Below are 15,975 nucleotides of genomic sequence, written 5' to 3'. Positions count from 1 at the left end.
CCTGGGACTTCCACATGCTGGGCCAACGCTCTACCAGAGCCAACCGGCTAGGGTCATGGCCATTCTTGTTTCATCTATACCCACACCCATTTCTTGCTCTCACCTCAGCAAATTGCAGATACCATATCACTTCATCTATAAATTTCCGTATGTTTGGCTAAAAGACAAGGATATTAAAAACATAATCACAATATCATCACACACAGAAACTCACAATTTCTTATCATCCAATGTGCTGTCAATGTTCAAATTTTCTGGTCTTAAATTATTTTGATAGTTTATTGAAATAGGAATCCACTGCTTCTTGACTTTTTGGCTAAGATCAAGTGAAACAGAACCAAATATGCTTGCAATCCATAACTGCAATTGGTTAATGTGCTTCTTAACTCCCTTTTAATCTTTAGGTTCTCTTTATTCCTCCTCCTCCTCTTCTCACATCTCCCTCCTTCTCCCTCTCAACCTGGTCACTTGTTCATAGCTATATATCTTTTAAAATATTATTATTAGATTTTTATTGACTGATTTTAGAGGGGAGAAAAAGGAAGAGCAGGAAGCATCAACTCATAGTAGTTGCTTCTCCTACGTGCCCTGACCAAGCAAGCCTGGGGTTTTGAACCGGTGACCTCAGCATCTCAGGTTGACACTTCATCCACTGTACCACCACAGTTCAGGCAAGTTTAAGCTTTTTTCTTTTTTGAGACAGACAGATAGGGACACACAGGACAGAAAAAGAGAGAGATGAGAAGCATCATGGCACTTAATTGTTCATTGATTGCTTTCTCATAGGTGCCTGACCCGGGGGCTCCTGCTGAGCCAGTGACCTCTTGCTCAAACCAGTGACGTTGGGCTCAAGCCAGCAACCATGGGTCATGTCTTTGATCCCACATTCAAGCCGGTGACCCTGTGCTCAAGCCAGTGACTTCAGGGTTTTGAACCTGGGTCCTCAGCATCCCAGGCTGATGCTCTATCCACTCCTCCACTGCCTGGTCAGGTGAAACAGCATTCTTTTTCTTTTTTGTATTTTTTCTTAAGTTTTCTAATAATGATAATTTCATGGAAAATCTAGTAAAACCACAGTTCACCTCAAACTTCATAAGAATAGGATAATGTTTCCCGAAAAACTGGTCATGTTTACTGCAAGCATTTTCAATGCTACCCCTGAGTGCCTTGGGCAACCCTCCTGTATCACTAGAACTGTCAATCATTGTTTGCTGTGTGCCCCCATTCACTCATCCATGATACTCTCTTCAGGACCCATCCCCACTTTTACGCCTGATTTGTAGGTGTCTGTGAGCCTCATCACCAGCCTAGCTGAGCCAGGAGTAAACACTGATTGTAAGACAGCCTACCTGTAGGCAAGTCAGGCTGACTACACACAAATCAGCTTGGCCAATCAAACTCTATAGAAAAATCTAAATTTGAGGGAGCAACAACTAAGAAAGTAGAGAAACCAGTCTGTAGTATAGAGAGGGGAGTGAAATTGGAGCAAAAAGCAGAGATGTGGAGAGAGATCTTGTGTGACTTGAGGTGATAGAGTAGTGCTGATCTCCACAGCAGCTGCCAGCTTTCTCCCAAACTGTGTAGCCTTGCAGCAAACTCCCTTCACCTGAGGTAACCTGAGTTTCTAGTTCTTGTAGCCCAAAACTGAAACCTGTCACTATGTTTTTATTTTTTAATTGATTGCTTTTAGAGAACTTGGGGGGGGGGGGCATTCATTTGTTGTTCCACTTAGTTGTGAATTCACTTGTTTCTTCCCATGTATCCTAACCTGGGATGGAACCTGAAACCGTGGCCTTTCAGGAGGATCCTCTAACTGAGCTAATTGAAGTGAAGAGTCAGTACCTTTTACTCTTTTAAGAGTAGGTGTAGGGAATCACCCATTTGACTTCGAACCCTCTATGACTTGGAGTGGGGCACTCTTGTTAAAAGCCATGAGTGAATGTTTCTTGGATGCTGTATAGCCAGTACCACGGCCACTTACACAGCCGCCTGGCCTATGCAGGTTTGCATTAGATTCAGTAGGACGGTAATGAAACAAAGGAGCCAGGAAGTGGTGAGCCATTACCTTTAATCCTAGCTTACACCCGGTGGGCAAGTAAAAACACACACTGGGCTTCAAAACCCACTCCTTCAGTGCTCACAAAGCTACTGACTTATCCGAGTTTCCTAGGATCAAAGGTTTCTAGCTCACTAGCCTTATTCACCTCTGTTCCCCATCTCCTCTCTGCACAAACTGGCTTCTCCTTCAGCATTCTGCCATCTTGGCTGCTTCTCCTCTCCTCCATGTGGCCTTTTTCTGCTCTCATCCTAGAATGTAATCCCTCCTCTCAAGAACAACGTGATCTCTCTTCCTTTTAAAACAGGGGTTGGGAACCTTTTTGGCTGAGAGAGCCATGAACGCCACATATTTTAAAATGTAATTCCATGAGAGCCAAACAACAACCCGTGTACATTACGCATTATCCAGTAAAAATTTGGTGTTGTCCCGGAGGACAGCTGTGATTGGCTCCAGCCACCCGCAACCATGAACATGAGCGGTAGGAAATGAATGGATTGTAATACATGAGAATGTTTTATATTTTTAACATTATTTTTTTAATTAAAGATTTGTCTGTGAGCCAGATGTGAGCCATAGGTTCCTGACCTGTTTTAAAACCTTTTGGTGAGAAAGCCCTCCCCAACACATTAACATAATCACGCCCATTCCAAGCAAGAAGGGCAACTAATATCACCAGGATGAAGGGCTTCCACCTGGGCAGTGCCATCTTTAACAAAGCGAGCATAATAATTTTGTCTGCCTAACAGATGCAAACATTAAGAAAGTGTGAGTGGCTGACCTTTGTGCAGACACAAAGGAATGCATGTGAATGGGCTTTAGAATATCAGCCTATTGCCCCTTCCTTTGTGCTTGTTAATTAGCAAAAGAAAAGAATGTTCTGACCAAATTAGCCCTTTCTCCAAAATGGCCATTAATCATTCTTCCCTCTTAGTACCTGGTCTCCTTCCCCTGTAATCCTGTTACCTCTGTTCTGCTTCTGATAATAAAAGCTAAGGGAGAAGGAGATTCAGGTGGTCTTCTTTGCCTCCCTTGGCAGGCCTCCCCCTCTCCCTCTTGACAAAAGTTAGTGGCTTGAGTAGGTTTCTCCCACGTGACAGTGATAGTTCCCAGAGGGCTGCAGTACCACAAGTAGGTACAAAAACTCTGTCTATTCGTGTTGGTCGTGTTACTGCTACAGGCTGAGAAAAGCATGGTTTTCTCGAACAGCCCAGAGATAGTTATGACCCCCACTACCTGGGGCTGAGGAAAAAGAGGCTCCAAAACGGGCTTGTGCTGATACACTTTTTCTTTCTAGAATTCAGACAGAACATAGGGCTCCCCGTGTACCCTGTTGATGGCCTAAAACCAGCTGAAGTCTCTGGGAACCGTTCGCCCCCTGCCTTCCGTCTTTTCAGGGCTACAGTCTCGCTCTTTCTATCGACGAAGTGTAGCAGCAGCCACCTAAACCTAAGGGATGACTCCAAATCAAACCTAGTCAGTGCCATTCAAGTGAAGCCCGGCTGGCCCGGTGGTGGGCATGCCTGCTTTTTAACAGCCAAAGTGAGGGGAGAGGAATAAACTGTGTGCCACTACAGCACAGGATATATTTAAATTTGAAAGCCTGGGCGGGGAAAGCTTTGCATGCGATGGCGGATTTGCGGCCTGGCCCTTCCCTTCACTCGCCTGATGCCGCGCCTCCTTCTACCTCGCGTTCCTCGCCCGCCGCCGACTCTGGCCGTCGCCCGGCTGTGGCGAACACCCGGCCTCAGCGCCCGCCTCTCCGTACGGAAACATGGCGCCTCGCGCCTCGGAGTCACGCCCCCGCCTCCCGTACGGAAACATGGCGCCTCGCGGTCACGCCCCCGCCTCCCGTACGGAAACATGGCGCCTCGCGCACGAGCCACGCCCCCGCCTCTCTGTACGGAAACATGGCGGCCCCCCATGCGGAGCTTGCGCCTCCAGGCTAAGAGCTGCCCTCCCATTCCCGACGCTGAGGAGCGACTGCGCTGGCCGCTATCCACCCAAACCCGGTGGGGAGCACGGTCCGCAGCGCGGCGAGGGATGCGGCCTTTGAGGGGCGGAAGGTGAGCCGCCCTGCCCGCCGCGCATCACTCCCCGCCTCCGCCGCGGCGCCGGCCCCCGCCTGATTCCCCGTCCCTGCAGCCGCGGGGAGGACGCCGCCTCCGAGGTAGGTGAGGGCAGCGGGCGCGGAGGCTGGAAGCGCTAGGTCGAAAGCGCAGGCAATTCTTCGCCTTCTCCCGTCGGGTCGGGCCCCGGTGACGTCGGGTGAGGGCGAGGGAGAGGCAGGGACAGCGGGCGGGTTTAGCGCGGCCTTTGTCCCACCCCTCGAGGCCGTTCTCCGGGCGCGCCCCGCTCCCATCGCTGGCTCCCGGGTGGGCCACTCCCTCGGCGACCCGAACAGTTGTTTACAAGGGCATCTGGACCCTGGGAGTGACTAACACTGAGTGTCCGAGGAAGTGGTGCCCGGCGCCGGTGGGCAGAGCCCCTTTATTTTGCTGAAAGACCCTTTCTGCTGGAGTCTGTTCTCTCCAGCTTGGGCCTGGCATGCAGCTCAGATAGACAGTCTTCGCGGCAAGTGCGAGGAGCCTCCTGCTCTCGGTTCCTTTTTTAGACATAGCAGGAGTTGGTGATTGTTGAATGAATGAATGAGCACACTGTAAGTAATTAAATGCATCCTGTAGCCCTGTAATTACGTACAATTTCCATTCCTGGGAAGCCTGTTGTGTGCTATCTGTTGTTATGCACAGTCTGTCGTTTAAACTTCCCCCAAACCGAAGGGGTATAGGTTACCTGCGTTTTAAAGATGAGGAAACTGAAGTTACACAGCTAGGAGAGAGCCAGAATTGGAACCCATGCATGTCTGAGACCAACGCCCATCCCTCCCACATACACTGACATCACAGAGATGACACAGCTATCAACAGATCCTTGGAGGGTATCTGGTTGGGGGATATACTTATATGTAGGGAATATGGTTATTCTTGGCCCTTAAGAAGTTAAAAATCTAGGTGAAGTGTTTAAAAAAGAGAAACTGGCAATTTTACAATCTGGCTCCAACCCATCTTTTCATCATTTTAACCTGCCGTCCCCTATTTTCACCTCCTCTTCCCCTCCAGACATTTTTTTTTAATTGAATGAAATTCTACTCTTCTCAAAAAGACCAGCTCAAATGTCCCCCTTTCCTGGGGAGATTATTACAACCTCCTTCCAGGCAGAATTAGTGTCTGCCTCTGCTGTATTTCCTTAGTGATTTCATAATGCCATTAATGCTTAAGTTTCACAGTGTTTCATTATAAGAATGTCTCTCCATCTTTTTCACCTGTCTGTTACTATTTAAATAAGCTTATTTTGAATTGGGTTTAAGACAATGATGAATGCTAGATGACTAGTAACCAGTTCTACAGGAGTTCAGAGAAAGGTGCAAATACTGGTGAGGGTGGGAAATGTCCTGGGAGCAGCTTGGATTTGGGCTGAATTTTAAAAGAATAGGTTAGTTTACTTAGCTGAGTATTAGAGACCTAGAAACCCTGCCTTCCTCCTCACTGCACAGAATGAGTTACTTCATCTTCCCTGAGCTCATTCGCAGCATGTGAAGAGGATAAAATTAGAAGTGTGTTTGTTGGTTGTTTCTCAGAGGATATGCTGGTAATGTTATCATTTGGATTTTGGAGCATTTCCAAAGCTAAATAGGATTTAGGACAGAGAGAAGGGTGTCTGGAATGAGATGTTGGAAGGTAAAGGTGAACTGCTTTAAAGCTATCCTCATATTAATAGTACAGGTCTGAAAATGTAAATTCCAGTAACTATTCAATTTAATAGAGGTATTTAAAATTTCAGATAATTACATCAAGCAATTCTTTTCTAATGTGCAGCAAAGAGTCTGCCAAACCTCTTAAAAGCAGTCGACATTTCTTTTGATCTCTGAATTATCTTCCAGGTGTGTAATAGTCTAATTAGTGTTTGTGAAAATGTTTTATGATCTCTTAAAGTGCTAATAGTACAAATACTAATTATTTGCTGTAGTATAAATGCAGGAACATTATGTCTTTTCTTCTCCCTTAATTAGAAATACATTAAGCATAAAAAAAAAAACTAATAAAAACTAGGTGGGGGGAAACAACTTGACAAAAACTTTTACAGTAAGTAAGAGGTTACTGTTCCAGGCCTTTATTAACTGGCCCAAGCCAACGTGCTATTTCTAATCAGCAGCTAAAACCCCACCCAAACACGTATATTATGGTTATTTGGAACTTCCTGCTTTACTCACCATGTTTTTCTGCTGACTGGCAGAGTTAATAAAAAATATTTGCCCCACACATTCTTCTTAAATGCTTCATAAGATTGTGCCTTCTATCACTCATCCTCAGATATCTTATTGACATGATGGAATCAGAGCACCAACTCGGCCCGGCGTATTCACTTAGAAGCCTGATTAAAAGCATTATTTCCAAAGTTTTCCTATCAGCACTCAGGAATGAAAGTAAAGAATTTAAGAATTGAATCACTCTTTGGCCCTGGCTGGTTGGCTCAGTGGTAGAGCATCAGCCTGGCGTGCAGGAGTCCCGGGTTCGATTCCCGGCCAGGGCACACAGGAGAAGCGCCCATTTGCTTCTCCACCCCTCCCCCTCTCCTTCCTCTCTGTCTCTCTCTTCCCCTCCCGCAGCCAAGGTTCCATTGGAGCAAAGTTGGCCCGGTTGCTGAGGATGGCTCCATGGCCTCTGCCTCAGGCGCTAGAATGGCTCTGGTCGCAACAGAGTGATGCCCCCAGATGGGCAGAGCATCGCCCCCTGGTGGGCATGCTGGGTGGATCACAGTCGGACGCATGTGGCAGTCTGTCTGACTGCCTCCTCGTTTCCAGTTTCGGAAAAATACAAAAAAAAAAAAAAGAATTGAATCACTCTTTGAATTAAAATAGAAGCAGGCAGTTTGTAGTGTTATCTTCTAACAGTTTAAAACCCTGTGTTCTTGTGGCATGGTGCTCAGGAGTGGGACAAAAATATTCAAACTTGTTACTCTCCATCTGAGATACGGGTCCATACATTTGATATATGACAAGTGTCCTTTTACAGGTGTCTGTTTAATCATTGAAGTAGAATATTGTAGCTGGATAAGATCTTCACAAGCCTATTTATTTTACAGATGAGAAAGCTGAAACCCAAAGAGATGAAATGATTTGCCTGGAGTCACACTGCTTGTTACTCACAGAGCCAGAACATTTTGGTTCATTTTTTTATTTCCTTGGTTCTCCCCCCCCCCCTTTTAGGAAAGTGAATAATGTCTGAAAACCTTGACAAGTCCAATGTAAATGAAGCAGGAAACTCAAATGATTCTGAGCAAGGCCTTGAGGATGCTGTGGAAGGTTCTCATGAAGCTTTACAGGAACAAACAAAGTTGGGCTCTCCAAGCACCCAAAGAGTGCAAAGACCTCATTGTAAGCAACCTTGACTTTGGTTAGAAGCAATATGATTGTTATTTTCAGATGATATTTTATTAAGCTTCCTTGTACATGTGGTCCTGAGCTAGGCTCTAATAATACGATACCATTGCCAATAATGAGCATTGAAGAATAGCAGCAGTTTCTCAGCTGGCAGCCTAGTCACTTGTGGGTTTTCAGTTGCATGGGAAATTAAAACTTTAAAGTAGCATCCAGAAAGTTCCTATCTTCCTCAGTGACATTTCAATTTCTCTGACGTGCTCTGAGAAAGAGGGGGGTGGAATACAAATTGCAGCTTTAATTAATAGAGTGTTTGAAAAGTCTGAGGCAGGTCCCAGCCAGGACTGTGCATGTGCAGATTATTTTTAAAAAGGGGGGTTTTGAATGGGAGTGACTTCACTACACCCTAAATTCGTTGCCTGGGGGCTGAGTTCCCACAGGTTGAGGGGGATCAGACTGCTGAACATATGTGGTGAAGTCACTTCAGATCCCTGGCGGGGAGCAGGCCTCCTAGACGAAAGGGTGGCAATTTCGGCGCAAATTCCCAGCAGTTGCCCAAGTTCATGTCTTTTATTAAGAATATTTAAGCTTTTTGAAGTGAGTCCAAAAATGAAAGTTTTAAGAGGTGATATCATAGTCTAAGAATGTTAGTGCTGATGTTATCTCTTTAAAGTGTAGATGATCACTAATTCTTCATCTTTGGAAGAAGTACAAACATTTTTGTGTTTAAGGTGTGCACCTTTTAAAACTATCAAAGGCCTTCCCAGGTATTTATTATTCAACATAGTATTGGGGGGGGTGTTGGAAAAGCACTTAATGAGCATTTAATGATTTTGTCTATGTGGTCTCAGGCTACCTGGATACACCCCCCCCCCCCAGCACCCTAGTCTTGTCAGCTCTTCTGCTGAGGAATTTGGCCTTCGCCATGCCGGGCTGCTTTGGGAGCTCTCCCTCCCTCAGGACTCTCTGGTAGCCAGTCCCACCGCATCAGTGACAGGAGCAGCTCCAGTCTTATTTTTGGCAGCATTTACCCGTGTCTGCTCACTGACCAAGGGCCACAGTTTATGGAGGTTGACAGTTGGGCAGAAGCTCTGGTTCCTCTTCAAGTGGTAATGCCTTCTTAAGTAATCAGGGTGACATTTGTTGAAGTGGATCCTGCGGTGATGCATGCCACCAGCATTAAATTGGCCTCCGGGGCTTCACGCGGCCCTGAAGTTTCCAGCTGTTCCTCAGGCTGGACGGCACGTTGGCAGCCAACACAAAAGTTAACTTGGCGTAGGTATAACAGCCGGTGGTGGACCCTGTTTTATTATGGAGGGAACTAGATGTGTTTCTCTTATTTTCTCATATTTAAGATAATCAGATGTGGAGATTTTTGCAAAACCAAGGTTAAAACAAAAGTTGGAAGCCCTGGTAACAATCTCTGAATCGGAGTTTAATAACGCCTGATGCTTGTTATTGATATATCACAGTGGAACTTCCATTTCCTGTTAAGTGGTAACAGAAAATACTAGCTTGAAGAAACTTAATAATTATTTTATATATGGTAAATCCCTACTAGTGACTTCAAATTTTTAATCAACTTTAGTGAGTTATAATTATATATAATAAAATTCACCAATTTTTATTTAATGTTTACTTTATTGATTTTAGAGAGAGGAAAGGAGAGAGGAGAGACAGGAACATCAATCTGTTCCTGTGTGTGCCCTGACTGGGATCGAACTGGCAACCTCTGCTTTGGGACAATGCTCTAACCAACAGAGCTATCTGGCCAGGGCCAATTCACCAATTTTAAGTGTGCAGTTTTGACCAGTGCATTTACAGTTGGGTCACTGCCACCACAATCATGAGCTACTAGAACATTTCTATCACTTCCCCAAATTAAAAAATAATAATAATTCCCATTGATTTGAGAGAGAGAGGGCAGAAGATTGGGGGGGGGGGGGGGGGAGAAGCATCAACTTGTTCCATTTCATTGTGCACTCACTGGTTGTTTTTCGTACATGCCCTGACCAGGGATCAAACCCGTGACCTCTGCCCACTGGGACGACACTCTATCCATTGAGCCACCTGGCCAGAACGTCAAAATTTTCTCATGACCCTTGGCAGTAAATCTGCCCTCTCCTCCACCATCTCTTGGCAACCACTGATCTCCTTTCTGTCACTGTAATTTTGCCCATTTTATAATTTCATGTAAATGGAATCATACTATATATGGTCTTTTGTATCTGAGTCTTTCACTTGGGATAATGCTTTTACGATTCAACCATGTTTTTGCAAGGATCAGTATTTTGTTCATTTCTTTTATTGCTGAGTAGTAATGCATTGTATGGTTATACTACAATTTGTTTATCGATTTTTCAGTTGATAGACATTTGGATAGTCCTAGATTTACACTGTTATGAATCATGCTGCTATTAACATTTGAGTACATGTCTTTACATGATCATATGTTTTCAGTTTTCCTGGGTAAAGACCTAAGAGTGGGGTTGCTGGGTCATGTGGTAAGTGTATAGTTTACTTTATAAGAAACTGGGAGACTGTTCTCCAGAGTGTGCCATTTGCATTCCTACCACTCTTATATTTAGGTCTATGGTCCATTTTGAGTTAGTTTTTATTTATCATGTGAGATAAGGGTTGAGAGTAATTTTTCTACATATTGCTGTCTAATTGTTCTAGCACCATTTGATTAAGAAAGCTAATTTTGCCTTATTAACCACATGTATATTTACTTATGTCTATTTCTGGATCTTCTCCCTTCAGTTGATCTATGTATCTATCCTTATACCGAGAACACACTGTCTTGATTATTGTAGCTTTAGAGAGTGGTATTAAAATCAGTTAATGTGAGTCCTCCAACTTCATTTTTTCTTTCTTTCTTTCTACAGAGACAGAGAGAGGGACAGATAGGAACAGACAGACAGGAATGGAGAGAGATGAGAAGCATCAATCATTAGTTTTTTGTTGCAACACCTTAGTTGTTCATTGATTGCTTTCTCATATGTGCCTTGACCGTGGGCCTTCAGCAGACCGAGTAACCCCTTGCTCGAGCCAGAGACCTTGGGTCCAAGCTGGTGAGCTTTGCTCAAACCAGATGAGCCCACACTCAAGCTGGAGACCTCGGGGTCTCGAACCTGGGTCCTCCGCATCCCAGTCTGATGCTCTATCTATCCACTGCGCCACCGCCTAGTCAGGCCCAATTTCATTTTTTTTTTTTTTAATTTTTTTTTTTAATTTATTCATTTTAGAGAGGAGAGAGAGAGGAGAGACAGAGAGGGAGAGAGAGGAGAGAGAGAGACAGAGAGAGAGAAGGGGGGAGGAGCTGGAAGCATCAACTCCCATATGTGCCTTGACCAGGCAAGCCCAGGGTTTCGAACCGGCAGCCTCGGCATTTCCAGGTCGACGCTTTATCCACTGTGCCACCACAGGTCAGGCTACCAAGTTCATTTTTTTAAAATGATTTTGGCTTTTGTAGGTACAGTGCATTTTTACATAAATTTTGAAATCAGTTTTGCAATTTTAACAAAAGAGTCTTGCTGGGGTTTTGACTGGGATTGCATTTTATTAATAGGTCAATTTGGCAGAAATTGACAGCTTAATAAACTGAGAATTTCTATCTGAGCTTTGATCTTGGATATTTATTATATTTCCCCAATACTCATCAAGTAAATTTTTATTTTTATTAATATTTTTGGAAATGCTTAGAATTTTGTTACTTTATTCCAACTTCTCCCATATATGACCAAATTAAATTTTTTACCAGATAGCATATGACCAATTCTTTCACTTAGTTCCCATTTTTGGATAAGCAAAAAATAAAAAAAGAGGAAGGAAAATTACTCTTCACTAAACTAAGATTTTTGTAACTTAAAAAAATATTACATGTTGATTTTAGGGAGAGGGGAGGGAGAGAGACAGACAGAAACATTAATCTGTTCCTGTGTATGTCCTAACCAGGGATCAGACCCACAACCCTATGAATGGGGATGATGCTCTAACGAACCAAACTCTCCAACTAGGGCTGATCTTTGTAACTATTAAACACTATGCAAACTATGACATTATCTCATTTTAAAGCCCAGACCCCCTATCATATGACATAAAATTAATACTGTCATCTTTCAGGCCAGTGTTTTTCAAAGTAGGTTTTCTGCGATCATCAGTATTAGCTGGAGACTTGTGAGGAATGCAGATTTTCTGCCCTCCCCAGACCTGCTAAATCAGAAACTCTGAGAGGGGGACCCAGGATTCTAAAGAACTGCTCTCATGGAGCCTGACTGGTGGTGGCGCAGTGGAGAGAACGTTGACTTGAAACACTGAGGTCCCAGGTTCCAAACCCCAGGGTTGCTGCCTTGAGCAAGGGGTCACTGGCTCAGCTATGAGTTGATGCTTCTCATCTCTCTCCCTTCCTGTCTTTTGCTCTCACAAAAAAAAAAAAAAAAAAAAGAACTGCTATCATGGACTTTGTTTTTAAAATAGATTAATTGATATACAAAAATTCATGTATTTATCATAGACTTGAAACATAGGAATTACCCTGTGTTTCTTGGCTCAGAACACCTAGGGAGATTTGTATGAGTTTCCTTTCTGAAAGATAAATCTCAAGCTTCATCAAAGGAGAGGAAGGTATGGAGACCAGTTATGAGGCTATTGCAGCAATTGATAGGGAAATGAAATCTACAGGACTTGGATATCAGGGCAGGGGAAAGGGAAAAATCAAAGATGACTCAAGGTTTTGATAGAGTGAGTCTGCATTCTACAAGGTTGTTGTGTCACACACCCTCTGATTTCTTCATCCGTCAGCTTCAGAATTCACATTCTCCTGCAATCCCTACAGGTTGTGGTTTTAGCATTGTTTAAACAGCATCTGGTTCCCTGAAGTACTTGCTGCTGTTTTAATTTGGGGAGATTCATTTATGGCACAGTGTTAGTAGTGGAGCAAAATGTAAACTGCTCATGGGAGTGAAAATGGAAATCTTAAATCTGGTGTCTCCCTTTCCTCATTTAGGATGGGTAGGAGGCAAAGGGCTTAGAAAGTAAACTCTCAGCTTATTGGGAAATTGATAGTTTATAAAAGTTTTTGTAAATCTCAGTTTAATCATTTTCCATTTACCAGTCTTATTTTTAAAAAAATATATGTATGGGTATTGTAAATAATCTCTCCTTTTAGGACCCTAGGTTAAAAGAAAAAATAATATAGGCTTATTGTTTGAAATTGCCAGAATTGCCCTGGTGGTTGGCTCAGTGGATAGAGTGTCAGCCTGATGTGTCGATATCCCAGTTTGATCCCCGGTCAAGGCACACATGAGAAGCGAGCATCTGCTTCTCTTCCCTTCTCTGTCCCCTTTTCCTCTCTCTTTCCCTCCTGCAGCCGCTGAGGATAGCTTGGTTGATTTGAGTGTAAGCCCCAGGAAGGGGGGTTGCCAAGTAGATCGCAGTTGGGGCTCATACAGGAGTCTGTTTCTCTATCACCCCTCCTCTCACTTTAAAATAAATAAATAATTTGCCAGGATATTTTCATAGAGGCATAACCAAAATTATTAGCTAGTACCAGAACTACTTTCTTTTTTTTACTTTAATCGAAATTCTAATCTAGGGAAGCAAATATCTTACACTGGGTTTTTGTTACAGCTAGTCCTCCTCGTTTTGTGACAGTAGAAGAACTTCTAGAGACCACTAAAGGAGTCACTAAAATGGTTCTAGCCCATGAAATTGTAGTAAATAGAGACTTCCGGATTAAACCTGTGGAATTACCAGAAAACAGGTAAAGTGGTTACAGAGTTCCTTGTTTAGTACCACTGTTTAGTATCAGAACACTGTCATTTCCCCAGTTCTGGAAATGTTTTCTTCACTTGACGTCACTATATTCAAATACAGCTCTCCTTTTGTATGTTGTTGCTAGAAAATATTCTGTTATCAAGAATACTAGAGTTTGCCAGGCAGTGGCACAGTGGATAGAACATCAGACTGGGATGCGGAGGACCCAGGTTCGAGACCCCGAGGTCACTATCTTGAGCGTGGGCTCATCTGGTTTGAGCAAAGCTCACCAGCTTGGACCCAAGGTCACTGGCTTGAGCAAGGGGTTACTTGGTCTGCTGTAGCCCCACAGTCAAGGCACATATGAGAAAGCAATCAATGAACAACTAAGGTGTCACAACAAAAAACTGATGATTGATGCTTCTCATCTCTCTCCGTTCCTGTCTGTCTGTCCCTATCTATCCCTCCCTTTGACTCTCTCTCTGTCTCTGTAAAAAAATAAAAAATAAAAATAAAGAAAGTGATTTGATAATAGCCAAAAAGTAGAAATAACCCAAATGTCCATCAACAAATGAATAGGTATATAAAATGCAGTATATCCATATAATGGAATATTATTCAATCATAAAAAGGATCAAAGCATCTTTCATGGATGATGATGCTTGAAAGCCTTTTGCCTAGTAAAAGAATCCAGACACGTAGTCCACATACTGTACAATTTCCTTTACAAGAAACATCCAGAAAAGGGAACTCTACAGAGATGGAAAGTAGATGAACAATTGCCTGGGGTAGGGGGTAGGGGGTGGAACTGGGACTGACTGCTAATGGGCGCAAGGGTCTTATTGAGGTGACAGAAATGTTTTGAACTTGGATTGTAGTAGTGGTTGCACAACTTGATAAGCTTATTAAAAATCTCTGAACAGTATGCTTAAAACAGGTGAATTTTATAGTATGTAAATCATAGTTCAGAAAAGCTGTTTTAATAAAAAGAAAGTGACTTGAGGCTCAAATATTTTGTTTTTGCTTTTTTTTTTTTTTTCCATTTGCCTTCAGTTTGAAGAAGACGGTAAAAGAGATTGTACATAAAGCTTTTTGGGATTGCTTGAGTGTCCAGCTAAGTGAAGACCCCCCAACATACGACCATGCCATTAAACTTGTCGGAGAGATCAAAGAGGTAAGAGGAAGAGTAAACGCTGCTCTGGCGTGTGAGGAATAGTCAGCCTCTCTGTGTTACTGTGCCTAAAGAAATCGAAGGATCAAGTTAAATTACTTGCTGACGTGTGGATTAAGAGTATTTTTTGGCTTAATGCCCTTTTTAAAATTCCAAACAAGCTATGATAACCTGAAGGCATTTCTTTGTAGACAGAAAGTTAATACTTAAAAACAAAAAAACAAAAAACAGAATTATTTAAGGAACTGTATTTTAGGAAAAATAGGTGATTTGTAAAATTTTTAGTAGGTATGGACATGTTCAATTTATAGTGGCCAAAAGTGATTCCATCTGTGGAATAGAGAAGGCATGAAGTGGAATAGGGCTGTTTTTGCAATACCATTAGCAGTATTACCAAAGAAGAGATGTATCTATGGAAACTGGCATTTGTTGTTGGTTCACAGGTTCACGTTAAGTAATGTGTTTTACTTTTCTTGCTTTTATTCAGTTGATTGCTACCTAGAGCTTAAATGGAAAATTAAATAGCTAGCCTAACTTATTTGTAAACATGTTTTTCTGTAGATTTGTTGAAAGAGGTTAAAATATACGCAACATTATAGTAATTGGTAAGTTCTCATTTAGGTAGGTGTAAATCCCTTTATATATAATAAAAACTTATGTCTGACTAAGAAACTGATTAAACTTGGCTGTGCTCTTTTGCAGACTCTCTTATCTTTCTTGCTGCCCGGTCACACTAGACTGAGAAACCAGATTACAGAAGTCTTGGATCTGGATCTGATTAAGCAGGAGGCTGAGAACAGGGCCCTAGACATTTCCAAGCTGGCGGAATTCATTGTTGGCATGATGGGGACACTGTGTGCACCTGTTCGAGATGAGGAAGTTAGGAAACTAAAGGACATTAAGGAAATAGTGCCCCTTTTCCGGTATGGGAATTGTCTTAATCTCCTTAAGTACGTCTAAAACACAAAAGCCTATTTTCAAATTTAGACTTCTTCAAGTATATATACTCATACATTAAAAAAAAAAAAAAATTAAGGCCTGGCTGGGTACTCCGTTGGTTAGAGAGTCAACCCAATATGCCAAGGTTGTGGGTTTAATCCCCAGTCAAGGCACATACAAGAATCAGCCAATGAATGCATAACTGGGTGGAACAACAAATCAATGCTTCTTTCTCCCTCTCTCCCTTCCTCTCTCTCTCTCTCTCTCTCTAAAATCAATTTAAAAAAACATTAAAAAATTTAAAAAGCAAACAAATACAGAAAAGTAGAAACAAAGAAAAAATGCACCCATAATTTTACCACCAAAAGGCACAATCACTGTTATGTTGAGATATATATATATATTTTTTATATATATATTTATTTTAAATATATATATTTTAGTTATTTTACCATTAACATTTTTTTTTAATTTTAAACCTACAGAAAAGTAAAAAAACCTATAATTAACACTCACATATCCTTTATGTATATCTACCAATTTTTAATATATGGTCAATTTGCTTTCTTTACATATCTATGTGAGTATGCATATATAAAAATATTTTTTTTTCTC

At 42.4% G+C, this 15,975-nt stretch overlaps 1 protein-coding gene across 4 annotated transcripts in view; it reads left to right on the top strand.

Annotated features, from left to right (window-relative positions):
• Positions 1 to 3,965: 3,965 nt before the first annotated feature.
• TCP11L1 (t-complex 11 like 1) overlaps positions 3,966 to 15,975 on the top strand; it is a 33,944-nt gene continuing 21,934 nt past the window's right edge. For 2 of the 4 annotated variants that reach the window (XM_066363616.1, XM_066363597.1), the window contains exons 1-5: positions 3,966 to 4,226; positions 7,323 to 7,490; positions 13,125 to 13,257; positions 14,304 to 14,424; positions 15,124 to 15,344. In XM_066363616.1, coding sequence (XP_066219713.1) covers positions 7,334 to 7,490; positions 13,125 to 13,257; positions 14,304 to 14,424; positions 15,124 to 15,344 — 632 coding nt within the window. In that variant the 5' untranslated portion in view covers positions 3,966 to 4,226; positions 7,323 to 7,333. Of the gene's footprint in view, positions 4,227 to 4,289; positions 4,716 to 7,322; positions 7,491 to 13,124; positions 13,258 to 14,303; positions 14,425 to 15,123; positions 15,345 to 15,975 lie in introns of those variants that run through there. The other 2 variants (XM_066363606.1, XM_066363612.1) reach the window with 2 other exon arrangements.

The sequence above is a fragment of the Saccopteryx leptura genome, chromosome 1, assembly GCF_036850995.1.
Source record: "Saccopteryx leptura isolate mSacLep1 chromosome 1, mSacLep1_pri_phased_curated, whole genome shotgun sequence".
Taxonomy (NCBI): domain Eukaryota; kingdom Metazoa; phylum Chordata; class Mammalia; order Chiroptera; family Emballonuridae; genus Saccopteryx; species Saccopteryx leptura.
The sequence above is the reverse complement of the archived record's forward strand: the minus strand, read 5'-3'. Positions and strand labels throughout refer to the sequence as shown.